The sequence below is a fragment of the Folsomia candida genome, unplaced genomic scaffold (assembly GCF_002217175.1).
Source record: "Folsomia candida strain VU population unplaced genomic scaffold, ASM221717v1 Fcan01_Sc017, whole genome shotgun sequence".
Taxonomy (NCBI): Eukaryota; Metazoa; Arthropoda; class Collembola; order Entomobryomorpha; family Isotomidae; genus Folsomia; species Folsomia candida.
In genome coordinates, this window is record NW_019091209.1 from 3,695,812 (window position 1) to 3,715,191 (window position 19,380).

At 37.7% G+C, this 19,380-nt stretch overlaps 4 protein-coding genes across 5 annotated transcripts; 2 read left to right on the forward strand and 2 right to left on the reverse strand.

Annotated features, from left to right (window-relative positions):
* Positions 1–57: 57 nt before the first annotated feature.
* Positions 58–7,016, reverse strand: LOC110857033 (histone H3.v1). 2 transcript variants are annotated; one of them, XM_022105645.2, is made up of 7 exons: positions 6,883–7,016; positions 3,432–3,760; positions 2,917–3,130; positions 2,698–2,834; positions 2,259–2,608; positions 531–2,141; positions 58–454 (listed from the first exon to the last, which is right to left on the reverse strand). In XM_022105645.2, the coding sequence occupies exons 2-7, from the start codon at positions 3,745–3,747 to the stop codon at positions 338–340; spliced, it is 2,745 nt and encodes a 914-aa protein (XP_021961337.1). In that variant the 5' UTR covers positions 3,748–3,760; positions 6,883–7,016; the 3' UTR covers positions 58–337. The 2 variants fall into 2 exon arrangements, with proteins under 2 accessions (XP_021961337.1, XP_021961336.1); XM_022105644.2 differs by lacking the exon at positions 6,883–7,016 and adding an exon at positions 4,518–4,808.
* Positions 7,017–7,098: 82 nt separating this feature from the next.
* LOC110857034 (cytospin-A) lies at positions 7,099–10,206 on the forward strand. Its single transcript, XM_035857485.1, has 6 exons — positions 7,099–7,236; positions 7,791–7,971; positions 8,057–8,304; positions 8,381–8,979; positions 9,046–9,317; positions 9,402–10,206. The coding sequence occupies exons 2-6, from the start codon at positions 7,954–7,956 to the stop codon at positions 9,501–9,503; spliced, it is 1,239 nt and encodes a 412-aa protein (XP_035713378.1). The 5' UTR covers positions 7,099–7,236; positions 7,791–7,953; the 3' UTR covers positions 9,504–10,206.
* Positions 10,205–11,984, reverse strand: LOC110857035 (malate dehydrogenase, mitochondrial). Its single transcript, XM_022105648.2, has 6 exons — positions 11,759–11,984; positions 11,335–11,697; positions 11,092–11,217; positions 10,842–10,979; positions 10,507–10,698; positions 10,205–10,405 (listed from the first exon to the last, which is right to left on the reverse strand). The coding sequence occupies exons 1-6, from the start codon at positions 11,843–11,845 to the stop codon at positions 10,280–10,282; spliced, it is 1,032 nt and encodes a 343-aa protein (XP_021961340.1). The 5' UTR covers positions 11,846–11,984; the 3' UTR covers positions 10,205–10,279.
* A 435-nt stretch (positions 11,985–12,419) lies between these two features.
* On the forward strand, positions 12,420–15,255 carry LOC110856735 (ATP-dependent RNA helicase DDX55). The gene is made up of 9 exons (XM_022105266.2): positions 12,420–12,724; positions 12,814–12,921; positions 13,162–13,437; positions 13,530–13,888; positions 13,973–14,067; positions 14,163–14,371; positions 14,444–14,627; positions 14,715–14,841; positions 14,931–15,255. The coding sequence occupies exons 1-9, from the start codon at positions 12,629–12,631 to the stop codon at positions 15,178–15,180; spliced, it is 1,704 nt and encodes a 567-aa protein (XP_021960958.1). The 5' UTR covers positions 12,420–12,628; the 3' UTR covers positions 15,181–15,255.
* Positions 15,256–19,380: the final 4,125 nt, after the last annotated feature.

The following is a 19,380-nucleotide window of genomic DNA, read 5'->3' on the forward strand; positions in this document are numbered from 1 at the left end:
TCATAAATATATGCACATTGTATGTGTATGCCCAAATGAAATTACCAGGAAACTGCATTTAAACAAAACTGTCAACAAGGGTATAATATATTATTTCATATTGGATTTTTTTTGCGACAACAAGTATGGACAATAATAGTATTTTATTGAATTATATATTATCATAGGTTAATATTAATTTACGCTAAAATAGCTACAAGAAGATATGAGCATTTCTGCTCATTTTCACTAGATTGTTGTACAATATACAAGTCAATAATAATACCTGTACTAACAACGGGTACGCTAGGCTTGTTCATTTAAGATTTTTTGCAACATGTATAACTCAACACCCTTTTTATTTCTTTCTCAGACAACGGGTCATGGAACGAGTGCATTGGGAAGGGAGAAAATCATCAGCTACCTTCCTTGGTGACATCGAAGCGGCCGATGCTCTTTTCTTTGTGGCTTGTCCCTATAATGAAAACAATACAATTGAGAGTTAAAAAACTGAAAGATTTTTTACATGCTTTCTCTCGTGGCAAGTATACCTTAAAGACTTGCCCTCGTTGAGGTGATTTACTCGCCGTCGTCTTGTCTTTAACCTGCATTGGCTTTGATTGTGCAGCAGCTGTTGAAGTTGAGACCACTGGAACAATTGTTGGGACAGCAGGAGGAATTGCAGCTTTTTTGGTCGATTTTGATTTTCTCGTCGAACTCACGACGGACCGGGTAGGTGATACTGCCAACTTCGTCCTTGCAGAACAACTCCGGGTAGACCGAGTAGGTGATACTGCCAACTTTCTCTTTCCAGAGTAACTCACGGCAGACCGAGTAGGTGATACTGCCAACTTTTTCGTTCCAGAGTAACTCACGGCGGACCGAGTAGGTGATACTGCCAACTTTTTCATTCCAGAGTAACTCACGGCGGACCGAGTAGGTGATACTGCCAACTTTTTCTTTCCAGAACTCCGGGTAGACCGAGTAGGTGATACTGCCAACTTTTTGTTTCTGGAGCAACCCACGGCGGACCGAGTAGGTGATACTGCCAACTTTCTCTTTCTGGAGGAACTCACGGCGGACCGAGTAGGCGATACTGCCAAATTTCTCTTTCTGGAGCAACTCCGGGTAGACCGAGTAGGTGATACTGCCAACTTTTTCTTTCCAGAGCAACTCACGGCGGACCGCGTAGGTGATACTGCCAAATTTCTGGAGCAACGCACTGGAGCTGGTGTTACTTCTGTCAAAGTTTCCCAATCAAAGCGACTCGTGGGGTACCTAGTACCATTAGGTGATACCCAATTTTCCCCAAGCCCATGAGAGTGGAGAGGTCTTTCAATCACACGATGAACAAGACGTGGTCCATCGAGTACAGGACTTGGTGTGATTCCGAGAAGAGGTCTTGCGGGACGGGAATTTCTAGTGCTTCGAGTATACAAGCTGTCTGAGGTAACAGATGATGATGATGATCGATTTGGAGAGGGTGGTGCCACCCGGAGTCTCTTTGGGATGGGAAGTGAGAGTACTGGCAAAGTGGAATTTCGAGTTGTTGGTCTCCTATCAACAGATTCTTCAGTACGAGCCTCCTTTTCCTTTGGAACATCCTCACCCCGGCTGCTGCGACTGCGCTTACTAGCTTTACGTTTCTTTTTATTCTTGGCTTGTTCAATGGATTTCGTAGATTCACTTGATGACGAGATTTCATGGATTTGAACATCATCCGTAGTGCCAGAATCTTGACGACTAATCAGGTGGCTTGTATTACTTGCGAGACTGTTTACCGGAGACGTTCTGGGAATATGTTTCCATCGCGAAGGCGCTAGAGGTGGGGAATTAGGAGCCACTTCGGGACTTGACATCACAGTAGCTGAGCTCAGCTCGTTGCTAGTAGCCTCTGCTGGCAACGTGGATGATGGGCTCTTTTGCACTTTGCCCTTGGTACGGGAAGCTTTAGCAGTGCTATTACCGGTCGTTGTTTTAGCAATCACACGGGGGTGAGAAATCGACGGTATTCGAGCCGATGGCTGAACTACAGACGCTGATGAAGAGCATGGTTGATCAACAGCACCAGGAGTACTAACTTTTTCTTTTGGGGTTGATACGGGCACCATTAGTTTCTGTGGGACGTATCGCGAAATTCCAACCGGCGATGTCACTGGGACCTGCAAACGTAAATAATAATAGTAATGTTATTTCCGTGTCTATTCAAATTACTTCTATCGCTGTTTTTCTTCTTTACTATTTCAAAATTGAAATACTAATGTTATTTTGTTACACACCTTTGGCGGTCCAGGAGGATCTACCACCACAGTTACTACAGAGGTATTGTCTGCACGAAGATTGTTTTGCAGCCATCGATCGAGAGACCGGTCCACAAGTCGCTTAGAAGGGTTAATCCAACTTTTTGAGAGATCTGTTGACCCGTGGACTGGTTGTGGCTGTCGTTCATTGTTCTTCTCGGCAAAGTATACGCTATTCACCGCGTCCTGTGGGGATAGCATGTTCCATAAACCATCAGTCCCAAGAATTAAGCAACGGTGGCTATGGATATCAATATCAACAACGGAAACATCTGGTTCAGGTGACACGACGAACTCGTCCGTCTCTGAGTTATAACTCCACAAGTCACCTGTAACATAAAAACAATACAAATTTAATTATATCTTCCTGAAAAACATATTGATAACAAGAAACATAATAATATTTTTGTAGTATTACCAAGAGATCTGGCCACAGCCAGGAATGGGATTTCGTCAATGTGAGTAGATCTACGAACTGGGCCTTTGTGACCTAATCGTGGGCGATTCCAGACGACCCTCGGAACTCCAGACTTGACTATAACTTTGCCGCCAGCTCTGTAATTGCCAATTCATCCATTTATTTCCTAATTTCAAGTGTCGAAACTTGTATCTAGATGGTAGGACAAGATTTAATTACTCATTTATTCTGCTCATCTCAGCCGGACTTTCGGGCTTATGATCTTTCGTCAAAGGCTTTGCACGCCAAAAACCAGTCTCTGGGTCTTCATAGCCCATCACAATTCCAGAATCGCCAACATGACCAATGTATAATTTTCCCCTCCTCACGAAAGCTATACTTGCTGTCGTTCCTGAAGTTGATGGGAGTCCAGAAGTAGTTTTGGGCCATTTTTCTGTGTTCATCAAAAATATATGATAATTAATGCATATTCAAGTCTATATAATTCTAGTTAATAAATACATATTAATTATATTATACGACATCCTATTTTGCACGGTTTGGGGAGATATTAAAAAACAATTTATTAATAGCATTCGGACTTTATTGACCCTTCTTTTCTTTAAGCCAATTAGTTTCATCAAATTTTACGAAATGTACAAATACACATTATTTAATCTCGCTTAATAATGGAAAATTATTGTTTACAATTGGGTCAAACAATATATAATAATCATATTATAATTTAAGCTCACCCTGTTCTTTCCACATTCCCTGATGAGTGCTCAAGAAACCGTCGTGAATTGCCTTCAATACGAGTTCATCGTCATCCGACCAGAAATTCTTTTGCTGAACAATTTCATCCATTAAGTGATGTTTTGCATATAGCGCGGCTTCTCTCCCTCCATGACCGTCGAAGATGCCAAAATAGGCGTAGAGCAGGTCACGATCATCCGCCGTGGGCTGGTACGCCACGCAAAACATATCCTCCATGTACTTACGCCCACCTTGATTTGAGTGAGCTGTCACCCTCAAATTCACACCGATACTGGTATCCATGTTCTTCTTCATTGATTCTTTTTATCTGAAACAAACACTTTTTCTCAATTCCGGGGCAACTATTTTTTACTAACCAACCGAGAATATCATCTCGCACTAATTAAAGTTCAGCAATTTATCCCCTAACTAAGTCCTCCTAAGTCCCTCCGTACTTGGCAGGTAATTTATTCAAAGCAGAGTGTGGAGTTCGGACTTTTTTCAACAAGCAAACTGTGAACTGTCATAAATTCGTGTCTCCACGAATAAAATGTGACTAAACTGTCCAATGTTCATCTACTCAATAACTGGTGGGACGGAAAGTAAGGATTCTCGAGATTCTCTAAAGAATAAGCTTTCAAACTCTTTTTATGATCACAAATTGTTATTGTCGACTGTACTTTAGCAAGAGCTGTTTCAAACAAGCCGTTTATCATTTAAGTGTTCAGATAATTAAATGTTTTGAATGTGAGGCAAACAAAACATGATGATCGTGCTACGTAAGTACACACACAGCAGGAGCAACCAAGTTGAAAAACGGTCGCTGTGGGGAGAACTGCAAGTCAAGTCTGTCGTCGTTACTATGCAAGAAGCGATTCAACCCAAAAGATGATCACGTGAGTCAACCCGCCATGTTCAACTTTTGGCGAACTTTTGCCCACGGCGGGACACGGAGTAACTAACCACCACCCTTTCGATAAAATAGCCACCTTTCCCTCCAAATTTTCATCCGCCCAACAACATAAATTAATATGGTACACAATTAATATGATAATTAGTTAATATAATGTAACTTGTTTTATTACCACGAATCCAAACTATGACTGGCTCTCGAACTAGATGAATTGATTGATGTGCCCTTAGACTTTAATTCGTGGCCTGTTTGATTTAAAACTTACTTATTTTGTAAACTTCATTGTTTATACTGAGGTAAAGACGGAGATTAATTAAACGATGCTTAATTTAATTAAGGTGTTTTATTAAGTTTATTGATTGGAATGAGAAAAGATGATTGAAAATTGGTCGTGCCAAAATTTAATAGGCGAGAGAGAGAGCTGACTCGACTCGTCTCGTCGAGCGTTTCTGGAAGAATGAAGTGAGATAGAGCGAGCGAGTATGTGCACTCGAGTAGTTCAGCCATAAGCCTATCCACTAAACGTACATATTAATTATGCTGCATTTTCTGAATGCAAATATTAATGCATTTTGTGAATTCTTTCACGTCTGTCATCCGTTTAACGTGGTATCCTTAAAGGAAGAACGTCTAACTAGTGCATACCTATTTATGAAGGGTCACTTATTTATTTACTACTAAATCTTTTCCGAGAAGAAGGGCAAATTCCCAAAGTCCCAAATTAGCTTTTATCACATCAGATTTATAACTTGCATTTTGGGAAAAATTATTATGTTAACTTTACGTTGATTGACCTAACCTGTAGGTCAATCAACCTGTTCAAGTTTAAAAATACGAAATAGGTTATTTTTTATTATTATCGCAAATTTTAATAATCATTGAACACAAAAAGCTCAATCTCTTTTTATGCTTTCACTACTGGAAGAATGGATGTGGTTTCATGTAAAAATTTTAAACAAAAATGTGTTTATAACAAGATAGAACATGTTCATAGAGATGAAACGTTTTCCAGAGTCGAGTCTCATCGTGATCAGAAATTCAGAGATTTTATTTTACATTGGTTTGCCTCATTCATATGCAAATGTAAATATTGTTATCGCTGCAGAGCTGATTACTATCAATTCATGTATTCATTCACTCTTCTCCTACTTTAATTAATCGACTTAATTGTTTATTTTGCACAGATAACAATTTAATTTAATTGCAAGTTGCATTTGCAGCTCCTAAAAGCCAGCCACTGTTGTAGTTCAAAAGCTATATATTATGGAACTCGGAAATGGATCCAGATTGTTTATGCTATATCTAATCTGTTACCAAGTTATATACAAAAATCTATGCGATGGATGTATTGGTTAATAACTTATCCGAATGCACTATCTCTCTCATTCATTCAGTCTCATCTCATCTCATCGGTTCTCTCATTCCAGAAACTCAACTCCACACCAAGCCAGAAAACATGTCTCTCTTTTCACAGATAAATACTTTATATTATGACCTGGTTACAAATTATTATTCGTTGGAAATCAAGAAAAAGAGTACAAACTGAAATTATATAGCTATAGATATTCTGGTTGAGAGAGGTCGTAGTCTGGAAATGCATATGTTCAATTCCGTAAACAAAGTATGTCATCACCATTAAATTTAAATCTGTAAGTAAGTAACTCTGTTTCTACATCTGCACCTCCTCAATGATTGATGAAATGCAATGGGTAAACTACTTATCAACCAATCGTCGGAACTAATGATGATCTCGCCATACACCATATGTTGAGTTAAGATTAAATCTGATACACCTCCGGTACATATAAATTTAAGAGAAAATTCAGTACACTTTGACCGTGGAATCATTAAAGTGATGAAACTTTTAAATTTGTACTGTAAAGCTTCCCCTCAGTTAAAATGGCAAGTTAGTTAGTTAACAAATGCGGTTAGAATCCGAATGTAAATGTAATTTTATACTTTCGTATTAGTATACAACAGACAGTCTGGTACAGACTATACATTTCACACAGGCTGTCAGAGTTGCCAATAATTTATGTATTCACTAAAATTAAAATTCCATGAAATGTACGTCTACTAATTAAATAACTCGTACTGTTTGGATTGCATTTGATTATAAGATTAACTCCATCGACTGAATGAGTCAAGCTTAATATGTGCAGTAATCGAATAAATCATGCTTCATGAATCTACATATTTAAACTAATCCTAAGTTAACCCTGTCCAAGAAAACCTGACTCAGACTAAAAGACTACAAAATACTTGTACAAGAAAAAAAACACAACCTTGTCCAGCCAGCCCACTCGTACATTTATTTTTAACTTGTAAACATTCGTAATCAAATCAATTTTTAATCCCCATTTTACACTTCCTGAACTTCCTAATCTCATTTGATATCAATTGTCCATTAAATAAAACTTGTAATCAAATAAGCACATTTAAATCCCCTTTAAACGCCCTCCGATACGATGCTAATATCCCAACATTTCATCCATATCTATTAAATAAAACCAGATTAATCAGTAAATATTACTCACCGAGTTTTGCGAATTACTTGCAAAAAGTAATTCCTACTACTTGTTAGTTGTTGTGGTCAGTTCAATTTTGCATTTCCTCGTCGGACTTTTGATGTCGTCAGGTCAACAGAAGAGCAGCCAGATATAAATATTTCATGAGTGAGGAGACCGTTGAAAACTAATTTTTTTACGTTGCTACTGCAGCTGGAAGTCAACATGAGAAAAACCACCACCATACCCACCAGCAGAACTCTGCACTGACTGCAACTGTCAGTCAAAATTTTCAGTCCGTGTTTCCAACGAGTTGAGGCATGACCTCTCATTTTCGGCCCTTCCTGGACTCGACTCACTCTCCGATTCAAAATTTTTAGTAAGGTAAGTTTCCCAAGTTTTTGATAAGCTAAAATCTGATAATCTTTCCTTTCCCATCCTGTTCTCCAATGCCCAAATGGTACCTAACATAATTTCATAAACTTTGCACATATTTCATAACTTTTTGAGTTTGAGGAAGGAAAAATTGAAGGTTCATAGTTGAGGAAAAGTCTAAAAATATTATAGACTTTATTTTGGTTTCGATTTAGTCTTGTTTTCGTCATTCGTGGTACAGCTCGGAATAAATTTGTTTGCCGTGAGTATTACATATTCAGGAATTTGATCGAGTTAGCACGGTTCGACTGGAATGAACTGTGTTACGGGAGATGTAGGAATTAATTAACGTTAACTAACCAACTTGATAGGTGAATAGAATAGAGAAGCGTGTGTAAATAATGTTTGTTTGGCATGGTACGAAACAATAATGTAAAAAAAATGGTGAATTTGATACGGAATTTTTTGTGCGATTATGGCGAGTGTAATTTGAGTATTGTTGTATAATAATTGTGTATGGAAAATTATATTTTTAATTTTGTTTTGTTCCTTTGTTGTTGCAGAAGTGTAATTTTACAGAATTGAACTTGAAGGAGAAGGTCATACGAAGTGAGCCAGTGAGCCTCAGTTTTGAATTGGCGTAATACTGTACTATCTCAGGAAAGGGGGTAGAACAAAATTTTTTAAGAAGTAAATTTTAGTCACAGTGAAATCAACTAGAGATAAATGATGTCTGGAATAATGGTATGAATGATAAATAAGAATTTACTTTATTTATGGAAAATAATAATGTGAGTGAACTGAAAATTTTTAAAATCATTTCTTGCAGACAACTCATTCCGGGCCGATTAACGATGGTACAGACAATAGTAACAACAGTAATACCAGTAGTAGCAGCAGCATAGGGCCTATCAATTTTGAAGAAAAATATGCAGAACAATTGGAGGAATCGGATCGTCTCTATGAAATAATTTGTAGGAAGGATACTGAAATTAAAAGGTTACAGACACTATGTCATACCTTACATCACAGGTTGGGCAAGAACAAAGAGTCTTTCGAAAAAGAGAAGAAAGATTGGTGAGTTTATTTATTAAAAATTATTGGCTTGTTGGTATCCTAGGAGATGGAACTTGAGCTATTATTTATTTTATAGGAACAGATACAAAGATGATCTTTTGCTGGTGGTGCGAGCTGCCGACAGCTACCACAATGAAGCGATGGCCATCGTCGAAAAGCATAAAATGAAAGTCAAACAGTACAAAGCTCTTAACTCTGAATTATGGGAAAGAATCGACGTGCTTCACGAACAGTTAACTGAGTCCAACCCCAAGCTCCCACGTTCGTCCAGCTGTCCCCACTTCACGGACGATTTTCGTGAGCTAGAAGATGCACAAGTGACAGAAGTGATGGAGGAAGACAGTTTGCCAATCTCAGAATATGATACAGCAAATACAATGGAAATGGACCCCACTACCTCTGATGAAAACTCGTTTGTGGATTGTGCTGACGGTCTTGAGTTTCTAATGCCCCCTTGTCTTTCTCCTACTCTTCCATCCACGACACCGTTAATCCCAACAACGAAATTTGAAAACAACAAAGAAAATTTTGAACGGGGTAGTTTTCGAGTTCCTAAAGAGAGTAGTACAGAGACCTTGTCTATCATTTCTCAAAATAAAGGTCCCTTGAAACGCCGAAGCAAAGGGGCGGCTTTCTTTTCTAGTTTCCAATCGGTGGAGAAAGAAACTCCACAAGGTATCTAATATCAATCTATTTATTCTAACTGTAATGGGACATTAATTAAAGACTAAACTCTTCCAGAGCGGGATCCGTTCCAAAATTTTATGAGATTGTCTGGAGGTTCCAAGAGAAATGCGCTGCTCCGATGGTGTCAAAATCGAACAAGCGATTACAACTTTGTGGAGATTACAAATTTCAGTACCTCCTGGAGGGATGGGATGGCACTCAATGCGTTGCTTCATTCCTACCTCCCAGACCAAATCCCATACGACACATTGAGACCGGAAAACTGTGTAGATAATTTCCAGCTTGCGTTTCAAGTTGCAGAGGCAGCATCAATACCTCATTCTCTGGTAACAATATACGTATATGTATGTATAAACAGGTTTACCTACACAGTAATTTACTAATTGGTCCACTTTGTTTGCTAACTCTAGACTATTGAAGATATGTTGTCTGAAGATCGCCCGTCTTGGGAGAAAGTTATGAACTATGTCAAGGACATTTACTCCACGTTGGAGAACACTGTGATTGAATAATTAAACACTTCGTTCGATGAAAATTTTTACGGAAACAAATTAGGTTTACTGATAGATTTTAAATTCACTGTGGTATATGTGTGTTATGCAATGTATAAGAGTCGACTGTAATTTCAACATCACGATAAACGATCTGAGTAATTCTTACTATTTCTTACCCTTTTTTCTCTACATATATAGTTTTTTTTATAGTTTAACACAATTGCACATATGCAGTTAAAGTGCGCAAAAACATAATTATGTGTATTCTCATCCTAGTTTTAATTGATTGTTGTTTTTTATTTGTCCTCGTGAGTACTTATAACGATGGTCTTCGAGTCACAAATATTTCCTTAAAGCATGGTCTCATGATTCGATAGTTATATATAATATTATGCAAACTGACAAATAATCAGTTCATAATTACATGCATGCATGCATACATAGTACATAAATAATCAGTCTTTAATATGATATAATTAATAATTCGCTAGTAATACTGATGATAGGATATTAAGACTAAAATAAGAAGTCACTATGCTACTGTTTTTTAAATGCTCATGCAAAAACATTTGCTCATTCAAGTTTAAGTCACGTTGATGTGAAGAATTTTAGTCAGAATTTCTTGAAAAGATTTTTATCCTAATTATTCCTAATAAGTATAATAATACGCATTGTCAGCTTGCAACAAGGAATAAAGTACGAGAGACGACGTTTCTTAATATTTGTTTTGGATTGATTGTTTATTTAGACACATGTTTCACTACTTTGTTAAAAGTTGTTATTGCAGAATTATCCTACTTGTTTATAAATTTTTCTCCGGTTTCAATATTTTTCTTAAGTTCGGGTAGGGCCTTCGCAAGGAGTTCTTGCTCAAATGTGGACAGCTTTCCAAGTCCCATGTTCTTCTCCACACCGTTGGGCTGCAAAGCAATCATAAATTAAGAAACATTAGTTCCATTACTAATGTTGATACGAGCCTAAGGAGTACATCAAAATTGTGAAATACGGGAATGGGACTCACCCCGAGAAGGATTGGAGTGGCGAAATAGGTAGCTTCGGTAATGTCACTCTTGACATACGCACATTCGATAACGCCTTGCTCCCCCTTGAGTGCCCTGAGGAGGGAGAAAGTGAATCGTGCACCAGCGTACGCCATCGACAGCGTTGCGGAGCCTGCTCCAGCCTTTGCCTTTACAACTTCAGTTCCAGCCTCCTGCAATTGTTAATTATGAGTAAATAAAGGTTAATTAGCACACTGCTCGTTCGTACTAAATAATTAAACTTCAAATCTACTTGATTCTCATGTTGTTGTATATTTACATTACATCAATTAGCAGATCGTCGGTGAGAACATACCTGAATTCGCTCCGTTAAAGCTGTAAGCTTGTCTTGTGGAAACTGAACTTGCGGTTTGCACTGCGAAATGAGGGGAATTATGGTGACCCCAGAATGACCACCGATGACGGGACAGTTCACTTGAGCAGGGTCAAGGCCCTACACATTGAATGAATAAGTAATGTTACAAAATGCTTAACTAACCATGTAACTAAGTATGTAATTAGTGAACAGTTGTTTACTAATTAATTGCAGGATTATTAGTACCTACCTTAGCATCTGCAATGAAGGTGTTGGCTCGAACAACGTCTAATGTTGAGACTCCAAATATCCTCTTGGGATCGTAAACCCCAGCTTTCTTGAACACTTCAGATGCAATGGGGACCGTGCTATTCACCTGCCCAAGGAAAAATGCCATTAATCAAATAATTCCCTCATTACAATACAAAAGTCGCTTTAAAAAAACTAGGTTAAAGTTAGTTTACTAAAGTTAACATTAATATAGTTTGCTTACAGGGTTTGAAATGATACCAATCAGCGCCTTTGGAGCAACGGCAGCCGTCGCGGCGGCCAAATCTCTCACAATAGAAGCGTTGGTGTTGAACAAGTCGTCCCGGGTCATTCCTGGTTTACGTGGCACGCCGGCAGGGATGATAACAATGTCGACGCCCTTGAGTGAGTCCTTGAGCTGATCGTTACCCACGAACCCCTTCACCTTGCACCTCGTCTCGATATGGCTCAAGTCAGCGGCTACCCCCGGAGTGTGGACAATGTCGAAGAGGTTGAGCTCACTGATCAGTTGGGAGTGCTTAAGGAGGAGGGAGAGAGGCTGACCAATCCCCCCACTCGCTCCCATCACGGCCACCTTCACATTCCTCTGAAATAACAAAAGTAAATTTTAGTCGGAGAAGAGATCAGAAAATATTGGAAATACTTACCGGATTTGAGGTGGAAATGTTCCTGCCCCCATTGGCGATGAACTGGGCGGCGACGGGTGTGGTCGACTTGGCGAGTCTGGAGAACATATTTCCCAAAAAAGTGTCCTAAAAGTTTCCTAAAAGGGACAAGAAGAAAGAGAGAGAGGAAAAATGTGGTCTGCTGGAGTTGTTGAAGGAAGAAAATCAGAGAACTGGGTTCGGCTCGTTGCTCTACTGCCAGCAATAAAGTGGTGGTGGTGGATTATGGTGAAGGACGTCAGGTGACGAACTCTGGTCCATGTTCCCAGGCCGTGTACATTTGCGCAACGCCTATGCTCTCTTCTTTTGCCATATATTATTTCTACATCTGTGTTACCCACTCCCAAGTCAAAGTGCACACCGAATTCGGAGATTCTTATAGCAAAAGCACACAATTACTCGATTAGTAGAGTAGGTCATCAGATGTGAGAAATGGAATGATGAAATTCGAAATGCTTGCCAATTTGTGCTCAAAATTAATTTTTGCAATCTACCCAGAGACTCATTTGTTATTATGCATCATTAAAATTATGTAATTGTTTTCATGGACTATTATGTAACATTTTTTCATGAGATTGTTCCATGCAATTTAATTTTTTGTCCGGATGGGGCAACGAGCTTCGCGTTGAGATAGATGAAAGCGGTCTTCTTATCCCATGTGCACGACAATCTGCTTTTGTTGCTGCTACTACTTTTTTGAGGAGTAATTCATATTTTGATAGTTTGTCCTTGGATAAGATTAACAACTTATCTAATTCGATAAGTTACCTGCATCCTCGTAAGGTTGGCGATTGGAAGAAAGTTATAGTTTTATATATTTTGTTATTGCGAAGTTAGCAAAAGATAGACACGATGAACACGAATTGGTCAGCTTTGAAAAATTCTGTATCGTCAGCCCTTCTCGATGCAATTGAGGAGTTTGGTTTCACGGAAATGACACCGGTTCAGGTAAGTGTTGTAGCTGGTTATCGGTTGTTCATGATAAGTAAGGTTGAAGGTTCCGACTTGATAAATCTGTAAATTCTGACTCTGTGCAGGCCGCGTGTATTCCTCAAATGCTAAATTATAAAGACGTCGTTGCCGAAGCGGTTACCGGGAGTGGAAAAACGGTTGCATTTCTTGTCCCCATGTTGCAAATAATGTTGGTATGTTCAGGTTATTTATGATGAGTCTTGCGTGGGTGCGATTTCCGGTTTCATCCCGACAAACGGGGGGGACAAAATCCCGGAAATTTTAACATGGGCCTTATGGGAAAAGGTCCCTAAAAAAAAAAAAAAAAGGTCCTGCCCCCCCGTCTGTCCCGGCGAACGGAGTCTTGCATGACTGAATGACTGATGAGTGTATTTAAGTTTTTATTAAATATGACTATTTGTTCCTCGTCCTAGAGGAGAGAAGGAACCTGGAATAAACATCAGGTCGGAGGAGTTGTCATTGCACCAACGAGGGAGTTGGCTAATCAGATCAGTAAAGTTTTGGAAAAGTTTTTACTCCATGTGCCCAAACTATCTAGACTCCTCTTCATTGGTGGCACCTCGGTGGACGAAGACTTGGACAATTTCGAAAAGAAGGGCGGAAACATTATCATTGTTACACCAGGGAGGTTCCACGATCTTCTGCTACGACATGAAGGATCCCTTTTGAAAGCTGCTCTTAAGCACATGGTAGGTCGTCCGTCCGTCATTATTATAATTGGATTATTATTTTAAAATCGTCGATATAGATTTACAAATGTTTGGTTTTATTAATATTTCAGGAAGTTTTAATTCTCGATGAAGCAGATTGCCTTCTTAGCATGGGATTTGAAAAGGTTCTAAACGCTATTTTACAAATGCTGCCAAAACAACGACGTACCGGTTTGTTTTCCGCCACTCAAACTACCGAAGTTACTAAATTGATTCGAGCTGGTTTGAGAAACCCAGTGTCTGTCGTAGTCGTGGACAAATCGCAAAAGGGGCGAGTTCCTGGATCTTTGGATAACAATTATTGTATCCTTGAACCGAAACTGAAGTTTCATGTTCTTCTAAACTTCATTAAGAAGCACAAAAAAAAGAAGATTCTACTCTTTTTCGCAACGTGTGCTTGCGTAGATTATTTTGCCTACGTTCTGAAAAAGTAATCATTTTAGTTAATTGAATTTGTTCTGCAATTTCATTTATACATTCGATATTTTTGTAAGCATTACAATTTGTGTTTCAGATTAGTAAAGAATGTTGCGGTTTCTTCTATTCATGGAAAGATGAAAGAAAAGGGAAGAGTTGCAATATTCGACAAATTTAGGGAATCTGAAGCCGGTAAGCTAGTTTTATTTATGCACATTATTACATAACATCTTTATCATTTTTATGTCATGTGAGCTAATTCGTATGCATATTGTCTTATTTTCCAGGCATTTTATGTTGCACTGATGTTATGGCGAGAGGAATTGATATCACGAAGAAGATTCATTGGGTGGTACAATTTGATCCTCCGTCTAATCCTGCAGCATTTATTCATCGTTCTGGGCGTACCGCCCGGAATGGAGAAGAAGGTTGGGCTTTGATTATGCTTCAACCTCATGAACAAGACTATGTGGCATTTATGGAAGTCAGTCAAAAGGTAAAATAGTCTCTTTTTATTAAACCAATCCATATTTTCCCTCTTTTAATTAGCGCATTTTGTGGTCTTCAGGTCAAAATTAACGAGATGGACATGACTGAATTCATCAACACAGAGAAGCTTCCCGAAGATTTGAAGAGTATTCATAAATTACAGATAGAGGACAAGGCGATCTATGAAAAGGCCGTCCGTTCATTTGTTTCGTACTACAAAGCATATTCCAGATATGACTGTAACTTGATACTTCGACTGAAAGGTACATGTTTTGTCTTATAATTTCGTGGTTTAACACAGCATAGTAAAGTAAATGGAAGTTTCAACTTAATTTGTTTTATCTTGTCAGATTTAGATTTAGGTTCAATTGCCACATGTTATGGTCTGCTAAAATTTCCCAAAATGTCAGAACTCAAAGCCCAAAAACCCGACAACTTTTCAGAAGTGGACATTGACGTAAATTTAATCGAATACAAGTACGTTACAAGTTGACTACAGTAGAACTTTTAGCATTATGTAAACAATTGATTACTAATGATGACGAATTTCTATGTATGTTTCACAGGGATAAACAGAAAGAGTTGAGTAGAAAAAGAAAATTGGAGGTTTATCAATCCACTGGAACATGGCCTGATCGGAATAGAAAGTTGAAGAAAAGTATCACCACCGAATCTTCATGGTCAATAGCCAAGGACAAGAGGACAAAGAAACAGAATAAGAAAGCAAAACGAGAGGCTCACCAGAACAAAGGATTATCCGATGCAGAAGTGTTGTCCATGGAGAAAGCATTTTCTCAAGAAGCAGAACTGTGCTAACTACTATATTTCAATTTTGTATTTTATTTTTCAAATGTTTACTTGATATTTGATTAAATTTTACACTTGACGAAAGCCGAAGATTACAGAATTATTTCATTTGTGAATAGGAGGTTAGCTGACCTTCCAATTACACAATATGCATCCCTACTTAGTGGTTCCACACCCTGCCCATTCCTAAATTTATAAAGTCATCAACAATATATTTCCATTGTTCTCATAAGTGAATTCATTATATTGCAGATGAGCACGTACTTGTTATAGCAATTTGATTGCATAGCGAATAAGATGGGTGATGGTGATGGAGTGATGATTTCACATGACACTCTTATTTACTTGACCGATTTTTGAGAAACCTTAGACCTTAAGGTCAAGAATATTTGAAAAAAATCCAGATTAGTCGCAAAAAAGTCAACAATTGACTTTCATCAAAGGCCGACGCTTCTTGGTTGAGTAAGTATAAGTACACTCTTAGCAGGAGATATACATACACATGTTGCCCATTTTGTTACGCAGTCAGTAGTCCATAGTCCATCTCCTCATGTTCACGTTTAACAAGAACCCTTTTTTATGAATTTTAGAAATACATTGTTTTGTTATTGTTATTACTTCACTTGTTTGTCTTACATCCAAATGCGCCCGTTAAGCGTTTGTGTGAGTAATTGAGCAGATCATGAAGTTCGATTGAGGTGTGACTGATGCAACATGTTGGAACATGACTTGATATGTTTTTAAATTGAGAAGATTGTATGTCAATGCAACACAGAAATTTTACAAGATAAGTTTGACCATCGCAAAATTATCATTAAACCTGAATTATTTTGAAGTACTAATGCCATCGATTGTCAAATGCTGAAAAATACTAGATATCGATATCAACTTGATTCACACAATGATGAATCGTTGATGAGATGAAGTAAAAGTTGTAAAACTTTAGAGTTGGGCTGCATCTGCCTCGGAATCACGCTTGTCATACACACTCATAAAAAATATTGACATTTAATATTTCCAAAAAAATATTTTTTTGGAAAAGATAATTTAAAGAAAAGCTCATCACTTAATTTGATACATTGATTTCAAAATTTTTACCCAGTAGTAAATTTTACTTTGTGATTCACCTTCATCTTTGCTACCTACATGCTCCATTTTTCCATTGTTACTACATAAAAATATTTACACGTAATATGAGAAGAATTCGAACAGCGACGACTGTTATAAAGCAGGGCCACGCCATTGCATTTCTGAATGCGTGAAGGAAGACAAGATCGTATGTATTACATGCTCGTAAAAGTATGTACATAATATTCGCATTATGTGACTTGGCTGAACGGCAATTTGTACTTTTGTTTCTTCTCACACAGGTAATTCACGGACATTTCCAAATCCAATTTGAGATAATAATTGTAAAATACAATGCAGTACATGAGACACTAACTAAGCAAATATACAGCTTATATGTACATAAGCAACTTCTATGCAACGCCTCAATCAAACCATTCCTCATAGAAATAAAATAGTGCTTTTTTATATTCTACAAAATCGGAAAGCCATCATCCATCCCTGATCATTAATTGTTCCATTCTGTTCTTAATGAGAGCTTCCGTTTACTAAACGAGTAAGTCGTATCCCCTCCCTCAGCCCACTAAACAAATACAAGAAAAGCCAACAAAAAAGTCAACAAAAGTACAATGGCTACTAACCAACCAGCCAAGAAACGAGCTGCATGGCAATTAATCGAGGCTTCTTTTCTTCTTTAATCATTAATTGCAGTGCAAAGATTGAAGTGTGTATGACTCTTATGAATTGATGAAATTTGTCGTATTGGAGTACAAACATCATCAATGTGTGATTGATACTAGTCAAGAACAGACGTTGTTCTTCACCACGTATCTTGTTGACAAAAAACATTGGAGAACAGGTGCCTTGGATAATATGGTTCTGCTTGTTAAATAGATTATCAGGTCAGGGGAATTAAGGAACGAGAAGCCTTCTTCTGTGCATATTGAATGAAACAATACGAATGAATGCTGCTGCATCTACCTAAACGCAAAGTGTGTGCATTTCCATATAGTGGTTGGTATCGCTTCTTAATCAATTCACCAATTTATCCTGGGATTCTCAACAAATTATCTAATTCGTTCGCTTTAATCTAAGCTTTCCATTGGAGATGACATTGGAGAAAATGATGTTGAGACATTGACGACGGCGATGACGACGACGACGACGGCGTGTTAGTTGCTTTGACTGATTGGAATTAGACGTTTTGTGAAATGTGATACGAGTACGAACCATTTATTTATTTGTTCTTCTTCTAGAACTTATTTTCCACGAAATTGAGACAGATCTCAAGGATTTTGTTGGTTCCCTTGCATAATAACAAATAATAACTGTATGGATTTACCTTTTCGATGTAATTTCTCCCTAACATCTCCACATTTTATTGATTTGTTGACGCGGATTGCAGAAACATTTTGTGATTTGGATCATTCATGTTGACTTTGGTAATTATAGGGTTGCAAGCCGAGTAATTTGTAAATTGAGTAATATTATATTATGAGATGACACCAGGTAGCCACGCCATGCACACGTATGCACGTTTCCCATACTTATCCTCGTGTGTGCTACTGTGCTGCGTTCAGAAAATAAGCGTCTCAAGTGACTATGTAATATGCCGTAATGACAGATGTATTAGGGTTGAATTATCCTTGATTAGGATGAAATAATTATAAAAGTCGGCAGCGTAATTGTGGGTTTGTAAAAGTTCATTCAACATCTTTCGAGTGAATATTGTAACGAAAACCACCGATCAAGTAGTCACACACATGCCAAAAATTCTGCAACATTAACCAAGTCGCCAGCCATGCAAGGCGATGGACGACGACGACGGCGACACATGTAATAATGATCAACCTCACGAACGAGCGATGCCACGACAGGGCAAATGACTTAATAAGTGTAAAAATATAATAGTAATAATGTCACTTTGTAGTGGTGGTACCTCTTCTTTTTGTGCCTGCTGTTTTCATGCATTTTTCTCGTAATTTTTATTTACCACACATCGAATAATAACTATGCACGTAGGTACTTAGCTAATGATTTCTGGTTATTAGACGATGCATTTTTAAACAGAAGAACGCGATTTTGTAACCGAACCAAGAAAAATTGAACAATAATGTCGTGGAGTAGATAATTGGAAAAATTAAATATAGATTTTGTCCACTGATCAATCTTTTTAGCGAAATTTGAAAATAATTGCAAGTTTTCGAGTTGAAAATATTTTGTATGAAGCTTTTTTTACTAGAATATTGCATCGAAAATGTTATACGTATTTACGTAGTAATGCCTACGGTAAACAAATTCTAAAGGAAAAAATGCATACTGTGCCGATTCATATATTCATATCTTTATACATACATGTCAGCCACCAAGTAGGCAGATCGAATCTGCCGTGTACAAGTTGCATTATGCAAATTAACAATTATCAAAATATTCTAGAAAAAATGGGGAATTATTATGCCTTTCTAAAATAATGTGTACTATGAACCACTTCTCTCGTCAGCAGCAGATTATCAAACTTTATAAAATTGAATATTTTCATGAAAATCGAATTCATCACATAACGAAGGTAATTGTTGGATTGGTTTGGAAAACCACTTTTTGTTGATGTTGATGAAAACGAAAAGTTGGCCTGTCTGACTTACTACGTTTGTATGACTTAAAAAGTGACACTGCACTGCACTCCTGGGTGAAGCTGAATTGATCAGTTATTTTTTTTTAAAACATTGAAAATCAATATCTATCAAACTTGATAAAGGATATTTTCTGTAGGCTGTAATGATTTTTACGACAATGGAGGTAATCAGCAATTCCGATATCCACAGTTTTTTTCCTTTGTAATGAAACCTTTGTACTCAATCCGGGGATAAAAATGTGCTAAAAAAGTAAACTGCGAAACTTTTTAATGCAATTGTTGCCATTTTCATGTCATCAATAATTGAAATGAGCAACTCATCGCTCAACTAATCAAGTATTGTGATGCGTTTGCGTTTATTATTGAAATTCAGTAATAATCATGTAAAAAATACTATTTGTAAAGGGATAATTTCTTCATGATTTTCATATTCGAATAATTTCGGTGTGGACATGTCGGCAATCAATTCGATTTGATTTATTCATATAAAGTTACAGCATGGACAATCA

Coding starts and splice junctions, on each gene's coding strand:
- LOC110857033 (XM_022105645.2), bottom strand. CDS start 3,747: ATGAAGAAGAACATGGATACCAGTATCGGTGTGAATTTGAGGGTGACA. Junction 2,609..2,697: donor GGCTGTGGCCAGATCTCTTG/GTAATACTACAA, acceptor TTTATGTTACAG/GTGACTTGTGGAGTTATAAC. Junction 455..530: donor AACGAGGGCAAGTCTTTAAG/GTATACTTGCCA, acceptor TTTTCATTATAG/GGACAAGCCACAAAGAAAAG.
- LOC110857034 (XM_035857485.1), top strand. Junction 8,305..8,380: donor GAAAAAGAGAAGAAAGATTG/GTGAGTTTATTT, acceptor TTTATTTTATAG/GAACAGATACAAAGATGATC. Junction 8,980..9,045: donor GGAGAAAGAAACTCCACAAG/GTATCTAATATC, acceptor AAACTCTTCCAG/AGCGGGATCCGTTCCAAAAT.
- LOC110857035 (XM_022105648.2), bottom strand. CDS start 11,845: ATGTTCTCCAGACTCGCCAAGTCGACCACACCCGTCGCCGCCCAGTTC. Junction 11,698..11,758: donor ACATTTCCACCTCAAATCCG/GTAAGTATTTCC, acceptor TTGTTATTTCAG/AGGAATGTGAAGGTGGCCGT. Junction 10,980..11,091: donor CCTTCATTGCAGATGCTAAG/GTAGGTACTAAT, acceptor TTCAATGTGTAG/GGCCTTGACCCTGCTCAAGT.
- LOC110856735 (XM_022105266.2), top strand. CDS start 12,629: ATGAACACGAATTGGTCAGCTTTGAAAAATTCTGTATCGTCAGCCCTT. Junction 12,922..13,161: donor CCATGTTGCAAATAATGTTG/GTATGTTCAGGT, acceptor TCCTCGTCCTAG/AGGAGAGAAGGAACCTGGAA. Junction 14,628..14,714: donor CTTGATACTTCGACTGAAAG/GTACATGTTTTG, acceptor TTATCTTGTCAG/ATTTAGATTTAGGTTCAATT.